This window comes from Labeo rohita, chromosome 18 (assembly GCF_022985175.1).
Source record: "Labeo rohita strain BAU-BD-2019 chromosome 18, IGBB_LRoh.1.0, whole genome shotgun sequence".
In the NCBI taxonomy this organism is placed as follows: domain Eukaryota; kingdom Metazoa; phylum Chordata; class Actinopteri; order Cypriniformes; family Cyprinidae; genus Labeo; species Labeo rohita.
The window spans coordinates 11,076,735-11,085,595 of NC_066886.1; the positions used below are offsets into that span (position 1 = coordinate 11,076,735).

Sequence of the window (8,861 nt, forward strand, 5' to 3'; positions counted from 1 at the left end):
AGCATTTTAACTGTAGCCAGATTATTGAGATGTTATCATGAGATGTATTTTTTAGTACAGTTCTGATCTTAGTAAACAGTGTGTGATCTGTTTTTTATTGGTAAAAGTAATATTATGGATAGTGGACTTAATAAAAAAAACATCTTAATGATAGATTTATTACAAAAACACAGCTTTTGGATTACTTACATTATTTGTGGATTATTTTGATGCTTTTATCAGCTCTTTGGTCTGACGGCACCCATTCACTGCAGAGGATCCATTGGTGAGCAAGTGATAAAATGCTACATTTCTCCAAATCTGTTGGCCTGAAGGTGAGTAAATTTTCTGATTTACTCACCTCACTGATCATTTTTTGATTGAACTATACCTTTACCATGTCATCTAAAGTATGTGTTAATTGAGGCTGAGCATTGCAACTGCATTATAACACTAGAGGGCACAATTATCTTTAGCAATATAAATAGGCAATGAGATATTTATTTTTGTATGCATTTGACAGTGCTTACTGTAAGAAAAACAAAATATCAAAATAAACAGTCTGCACTATTTATATGCAATACTTAATACAATAAAACAGTATCAGTAAAGTTCATACTGAAACTCATATTTAAAAGTCATCCAGTATCCTATAAATTACAATCTGCTGAATATGAAAGAGCATTCTTTTTATAATCACCTTAGAGATAGCACTGTTTCATAATGATCATGGATGGCAAATTCAGGGCTGCAGTCCAGCAGTGTCCTGCAGACTGCTCCATCTAAGGAGCCCATCTGTGAAGAGGAGGACAGATGGAGGCAGCAGATTGAGAGATGTAGTCTCTTTCTCTCTACAAACCTTCAGATGGATGACGTTGTATTTACACTTCTGACCAAAAGAATCCTATACACAGGAAATGCTTGTGGATGTGAGTTCCTCTGCCTGAATGTGGGGAAGCTTATTTATTTCCACAAGCATTCCTGATTTGCACTCAGTGAGGCTTAGACCTTTCAGTTCAAAAACCACTTATGGCTATATATGGTGGCAAGGAATACATGTGGTAGACTAGTTTCACAGTTTAGGAATATGCATAGTCCTAGCAACAGGTAGTTGTGGGTCTCATTCATTTATACATTATACACGTACATCAGTTTGAGTTTTGGTCAGTATTTTCATATATATAGTACATCAGGTTCTTTTGTGTACAAAATTGCTGTTTATTTCAACAAGGTTTTAGTCATACTCACTGTTTATTTAAAGAATCAAGTTCTTACTCAGTATAAATCTTACAAGGTACAAACCGATTGATTTTCTTCTTATTCCACAAATGTATCTTTAAGCAGTAAATCAAGTTTGAGTTTTTGTGTGTATATATAGCTGTAGAGGAGAGGACAAGAACAACAGCACATTGCAATTTGTCAAGTATCTGTCATAAGCGTTGAGAGGAACATATAAAACCCTTGCTTGTATAAACATTATCATTTTACAAAGACATCTGTGCTCAGGATGATTTGCAAAGAGTGCGTTCTTGATCATAGTACACACATCATTAGAATTAACTACTGTTAGTATACTGTACAGTATACTGTTCTTCAGAGTGGCCACCCATGCTGAATTCCATAATAACGACAACAATAATAGTAGTAGAAATAATAATAATAGCCTAGTCATAGCCTGAACTCTGGGTAGATGTGTTAAAAACTGGATTTGGTTGCGATTAAGAATTAAAAAACAGAAAATACTGAATTCACTGAAACTTTCTAGACATAGAAAGAGTTTGTTTGCTACAGTCTGGGATAATAAAAGAGTCGTCAAAAGAATAACTTATCATCTGTTTTCTCTCTGAAGTTCAGTATTTTGTCAGGACAGGTGAGAGACAGGTAGGAGCAGAGCGGGAACCCGCGCGGGTACAGCTGTGGGTGCGCGTGTGCGATCAGCGAGGACGAGAGCGCGTAACCGCGCGACTCCAAACACGTTACAGGCGCTCCTCCGGCAACGCCGCACCTTCGTTGGAACTGGTTTTCCTTTTTTGACAGAATACTGTCAATGCTAAACTCTTTTGATTTGTCTGTCGTTTTTCGTGGGTGCGTCTGAGCGTTTGTTTCTTTGGATTTGGCGTCTCCGGTTTGCGCGTTTCCAGTGTCATGCATCGCGGGTACCGGCGTCTCCCTCGCGTTTAAAGACGCATTTAGAGACACCGCACTGGTCTGTTCAGGCGTCGGGCATCTTGGGTTAGTGCCTGCGGTGGTCGAGGGTGCCGAACACCAGTCTTTCGTGGAGTCTGAGGCGTTGTTATTTTGCGGTTGGATGTTTACATCTCTTTCGGGATGTTTTTCGCGTTTGTCTGTGTCCTTAAGCGGTGATTCTTTCTCCAAATGGGCGCTTTGATGAAGTTTAGAGTTCAGCGCCCGGGTTCTCTTATGTCCCATTTTGGTCTCTCCCGTCTCCTGAGTCCTGCACTTTCTCTTCCGTCGCCGGTAGTTTCCGTTCTCGAACATGTCGAGGCATTTGGTGTCCAGCGTCCAGTAGCTGCCCTTCCCCGGTCGTCCCTTTTCTCTGGGCACTTTGATGAAGCAGTCGTTGAGCGAAAGGTTGTGTCGGATCGAGTTCTGCCAGCCCTGTTTGTTGTCATGGTAATAGGGGAAGCGGTCCATGATGAACTGATAGATCCCGCTCAGCGTCGCTCGCTTGTCCGGTGAGTTTTTGATCGCCATGGCGATGAGCGCGATGTAGCTGTAGGGAGGTTTCTGCGGAGGTTCCTGGCGGCTTGACGCGAATCCCAAAGCGGGAATGATGCCTCCGACTTCGCCACCGTAAACATAGATTAGGGAGGAATTCGATAGAGTGAGAGCCGATGCAGCCTGTGGCACGGAGCTGTGGTATAAACTCATGACTTCGGAGGACAGTTTCAGTCTGGGGAGATCGCCACCGGTGTGTCCGCTTCATGAGTCTAAAATGTTAAATAATTGTTGTCCGTTTTGCTGTTTTATGTTGACTTAGCGCTGGAAAATAAATTGTCTATGATAAACACTCGTTGTGTTCCCTCAGCCCACCCACATTAATTAAATTTTCATTGCCGAAAGCCTCGAGTCTCTCTCTCTCCCCGCGTGTCCCCTGCCTACCAGCCAATGGTGTGCTCGGTTATTCCTTCATTTGTTTATAGAATTAGTCTGTTGATAAGTCTGCCCACCCAAGTTGAATCAAGCTGTGTTTATTTGGAAAAATTTCCGGGCACCCAATACATAAACGCACTGATCTGATGTTTGAAATATCACGTCCACCCTTAACGCTGAAAGTTGCTCGCACAGAGAGAACAAGCAAACATGACAGAGCTCTTTCTGGGAGTTGCTTTGGGTTGCTAGAAAAGAAAACAAAGCAGGCTATGTAAAGGAAAATAACTTCATTTCTTTGGAACTCGGATTGTGGACATTCATTTGCTAAATCCATTTAGCCTAATTTGACATTTTTGTCTCAGAAGAATCTGTAATTACACACATTGTTTGTAAGGACATTGCTCTGTATTTTGTGGAATTCTACACTAGAAAATATGCGCTGTTTGCAAGTTTGGTTTAAAAATAATGTTAAAATGTTGCAGTAAAAATTGTCTTATCCACCTTTCTCTTTAATGCAGATGGGTGAGACTTCTGGTTCATTTGCTGTAGGGAAATAACCAGAAGGTGAACAACAAAACTGCACTACAAACCATTGTGCTTATAATTAAAATAATACATTAGACTAATATGGTAAGACACTAATTTACAATAGGGTAATTCCATGCAAATGTCAACCTTACCATAAAAAATAAAGTTTTTACCAAAGGTTTTTATTATACCAATAGCACAGATGTCAACATTTGGTGGTTCAAATACCCATGTCTCTTAAAATTTTTATTTTTAGCACATGATTTGCCATAGTCTGGTGAGTGCTATTTTCAGGCTTGTCACATCCATAACAGTATATATTCCTCATAAATAGACATCAAAATTTAAAAAAGTAACAATTGTATGTGTTCTATTTGTTGAGTATTATTTCGTCTGGTTTGTGCATTTTAATTTGCAGAAATCCTACAAAATGTATGTAGTTTCTTAAAAACTGTCCTTTTTTGTCACATCCATAATGCATCATTTCCCTTTTTTAACATAGAAAACTCGTGCATAGACTGATATTTTTCTGACTCTATCAACAAGGGTTTATTAAAATATAAACAGATGGTAACACATACATTCTCTAAGCATTTATATGTCACATCCATAACTAGGGATGGGTATCGTTAGAATTTTATCAATTCCGATTCTGCTTATCGATTCCGATTCTTTTCGTTTACCAGTTTCGATTCCAATGTGAATAAAAGATGATATCAAACATATTTATTCTGTTTAGTTGCAGCTGAATACCAAGAAAAACAAGATTCACTTAAGAGCTGTTTGCAAAATAGAGCTGCGTCATTCTGGATAAATTGTTGTTGTTGTTGTTGTTGTTGTTTTAAATGGAAGTTGTGGTTCTCTTACGATTCTGAAGGAAAAAAAAAAACAGACTAAACAAAATCACATGTAGGCCTAATTTACAAGTAAATGATTCAGTGATTCACTCAAGATTTTCGTGATTCATTACTGGATGAATCAGTGTTTTTGAATGAACAATCAAAGACAAATACATTATTAAACGAGAACTCCACTTCCAGAACAACAGTTCACAAATAATTTACTCACCCCCTTGTCATCCAAGATGTTCATGTCTTTATTTTTTGAGGAAAACATGTTAGCATTTTTCTTCATATAATGGACTGGTATGGTGCCCTGATTTTAAACTTCCGTTTAAATGCGGCTTCAAACGATCCCAAATGCAGTTGTAAACTATCCCAGCCGAGAAAGAAGGGTCTTATCTAGTGTAACGATCGGTTATTTTAATAAAAATAATACAATTTCTATACTTTTTAATGCCAAATGCTTGTCTTGTCTTACTCTGGTCGGACTGTTTTTGTTCCGGTTTGTGACAGTTAGGGTATGTTGAAAAACTCCCATCTCATGTTCTCCCTCAACTTCGAAATCGTCCTATATCACTGTTTTACCTTTTTTGTTAAGGGTGTTTGTTCTTCTTTGCATGTTCATGTTGCAAAGACTGGGTCGGTACTTCTGCAGTGATGTAGGATGATTTTGAAATGATTTTTGAAGTTGAGGGAGAAAATACGATTGGAGTTTTTTTTGACATACCCTAACTGTCTTGAGTCAGAATACACAGAGTTCATGGAGAGAAAGGCAAGATGAGCTTTTGAGATTAAAAAGTATTTAAATTGTATTTTTTAATGAAAATTACATATCGTTTCGCTAGATAAGACCCTTCTTCCTTGGCTGGGATCGTTTACAACCACATTTGGGATCGTTTGAAGCCGCGTTTAAACTGCCGTTTGGAAGTTCAAAATCGGGGCACCATACCAGTCCATTATATGGAGAAAAATGTGGAGAAATGTTTTCCTCAAAAAACATAATTTCTTTACGACTGAAGAAAGAAGGACATGAAAATCCTGGATGACAAGGGGGTGAGTACATTATATGTGAATCTTTGTTTTGGAAGTGGACTTCTCCTTTAACAGCCCCCTTTCGCCATCTACTGGCATAACAAGGTAAATCTTTAACATTATTTGGAATGCCAAATTAACTTTCAAAAGCATGATTTACTCTATTTTGATCTCTACCGTACATATCAGAGTTTATATCCAGACTATGAACTTTTATCCCAGTACTTCTGTGATCATTTGAATGTTTGTAACAGAAATAATGAACTGTGTGGTTGAAAAGACTGTGAAACTGTTTCATTCATATACATGACAGTGGCTCTCTTTAGGTCAGCGGCAGCACGAACGCAGATTTGACTGTTCAATTCACACTGGTCTTATGCTGCACGGATTTAAATCGTGTTTGTGATCATTAACGATCTGTTAATGCTTTGTCATATTGGTGGTGACACATCTATTGCAACATGTTTAGCTTACCACAAATATTATAGGCTACTTTGCTTTTTCGACTTCTGCTCGCAAGTGTAGCCATACTTTGGAGCGCTATGCGCTTAGATTAGCGAGCAAGGGAGTCGCTAGGCAGAATCGAAATTTTAATCTTACAAGAAGTATCCGATTCCTGACCTTAAGTATCCGATTCTGGAATCGGAATTAATACCCAACCCTATCCATAACACTGGATTTGCCCAATATCAAGGAGCAAAACTAGCTGTTTTGTACAGCTAAAAATAGCTGGATACAGATAAGACCGGAAGCCAGACCCAACATTTTTTTTTAAATGGTCACACCCACTCATAAGGGAAGAACAAGGTGGGTAATTTACATATGTTATGATTTTATCTTAGAATGTACAGGGCGATATGCACTTCTAAGGAAATCTATTTTTAAATTGTTAACGTTTTCTTTAGTAAAATTAAGAATTGCCTTATGTTATTTTTTGAAAAATGGGATTCCAAGAATTGCCTTTTTATGTGGTTGTTTATATCTTGATTTTATTATTTTGCCAATGTGTGTCTTTTCCAAAAGGTAAAAAGGTACAAGAGCTGTCACTGGGATGGTTCCCTTTCAACAGATACTAAATTGCACTTTTTCCCTGGTTTCACAGACAAGGCTTAAGCCTAGTCCCAGACTAAAATGTAAGTCTGAACTGTTTCAACTGAAAAAAACTTGCACTGATTGATCTTAAAATATATCAATGCCTTAGTCTCAAGATGGACACCAGAAATGTGTTTTTCTAAGGCACATTGATAAAAAATTACTTTAATGTCCTAATTTGGCCCAGTCCTAGTCTAAGACCTGTCTGTGCAACCAGGCCCTAAAGTACTAAAATGTATCATTTAGGTACGAATGTGTAGCTTTACGGTACTACACTCTAAAAAATGCTAGGTTAAAACAACCCAGAGCTGTATGAAATATGGACAAACCCAGTGATTGTGTTGTTTTGACCCATTGGTTGGGTTAAATGTTTAACCCAACTTTCTGGGTAGTTTTATTTAACTCAACTATTGTTTAAAAATGACTATATTTCTTGCTTAAAATGAACCCGAATTAGGTTGGAAATTAACATTTATTAATATGTACAATAAATGAAGATTTATTAATAGGTTGAATTGACTATAATTATATAATAAACATTTGTTTAAATTGCTTATTAATTAATAAATGTCCACCTTTTGATTATTGCTGATGCCTTTAGAAATGACGTATTTTGGGTTCATTTTTAAGCCAGTCATAGTTAAAACTATGTATTCAACCAAGTGTAATATTTAGGATATATAAGTTATTTAAAGGCATCAGGGCCTCTTGTTATCAGTGCATTTTACAATAACTGGCTAAAACGATTTAAGGTGAATATTGTAAAATTTAATGACATGAAAATGGCATCATGTAATGCTTGTAATAAATACGGTCACTGAATTTTTTATGGTTTAGTTCTGGCAACCACAGCTGCTAATACAACATTTTGTTTTGTTTTTTACGGTATATAGCTTTTTTATGACAAAATTTTAATCCGTTTGCTAACAATAGATGAAAGAGCAGTGATATCCAAAAAAGGAAAACTTGGCAGGACGTTAGGATAAACTGTATTATTTGTGGATGCACGGATGATGCTTTATATTATGTATTTTCCTGTTTATAGGACAGAGAGGGATTATAACAACTTTACAAGTGCACACAGCTGGCCTGTGATTACATTACGCATTTGGAGGTTTCTGTGGATAAACTTGAAAGTTTTTCCTGAGTTTGTACTATCCCTCTGAAGATGGTGATTCATAAAGTTTTAGACTAAAAATCCAGACACGCCGATAGCATGCCACTATGATAATGTAGGTTTTCAAGCTTTTAATCCAGCAGTTTTATTCAGCAGAAAAAGCATTGGCATATCAAAAGGTATGTTAACAATCCATGAATTGCCCTTGTTTTTCATATACTATACAGTGTGTTGTTTCATTTTTGATAGTTCTTAAAACAATTAACATTTTATTTGAGTTGTCTTCATTCTTTGGACATGAATTTTTCATCAGTAAATCTGTCTTCAGAGCTCAAAACAAGGAGAGAAATGTGGTTTTAGATTGTTTATATAAGTGGACACAGATTTTTCTGTTATTTTTAACCGTTAGGAACATGTGTTAAAATTCCTAACTCTTTGTTTTATTCATCATGTTCCCATCTGAAGGATAAAAACAAACAAAAAGCCCTGTGAAACAGACTGGCAAGGTTTGTTACCAAACACAATAAATAAAATCAGGGCCAACAATTTTTCCACAAACAATGTAATTGGAGTTTTGATCTGGGCTATTGGTGCAGAGAAAGGCAAATTATTCACAGAGCTTTGCAAATCATTCACAGTGTCTCGTTCCGTCTCTTCAATCAATTTGTGTCAAATGTGAATATATTGCATACTCATTTAAGGGTTTTCCAAAAAATGTATCTTTCATTCTATTTGAACAGTTGTTGTTTATCAGGCCTTTTTATCCAGAGCTACTTACAAAGCTTCCTAATTATGGAAAAAGGCCCAATGGGACAATACGGGGTTAAATAGGGTTTGCTCAGACACACAAAAGCATGTTTCATATAATAAACAAACATAGTTTGTTACATATACAAACTCTCAAAGAACATGCACACACTGTGCCGCACATATGGCAAGGCAAGGGGGTTTAAGAAGAGCTATAAACGTGTCTTAAACGTACTGTATACACATATATATTTTCATCCAAACATTATATTATGCAATTCTTAGACCACTGACTCCAGCTTTTGAACACTGGTGTTATTCTATTCTGCATCTGCCCAACAAATATTTTTGAGTCTTTTATTTTTGTTTATTTTATTACGTACACACAAGGATTCATGCAAACAAAAACT

At 36.9% G+C, this 8,861-nt stretch overlaps 1 protein-coding gene across 1 annotated transcript; it reads right to left on the minus strand.

The window, feature by feature from the left end:
• Nucleotides 1-667: 667 nt before the first annotated feature.
• foxl1 (forkhead box L1) lies at nt 668-3,183 on the minus strand. Its single transcript, XM_051134415.1, has one exon. The coding sequence runs from the start codon at nt 2,869-2,871 to the stop codon at nt 1,792-1,794; it is 1,080 nt and encodes a 359-aa protein (XP_050990372.1). The 5' UTR covers nt 2,872-3,183; the 3' UTR covers nt 668-1,791.
• Between the last annotated feature and the right edge of the window lie 5,678 nt (nt 3,184-8,861).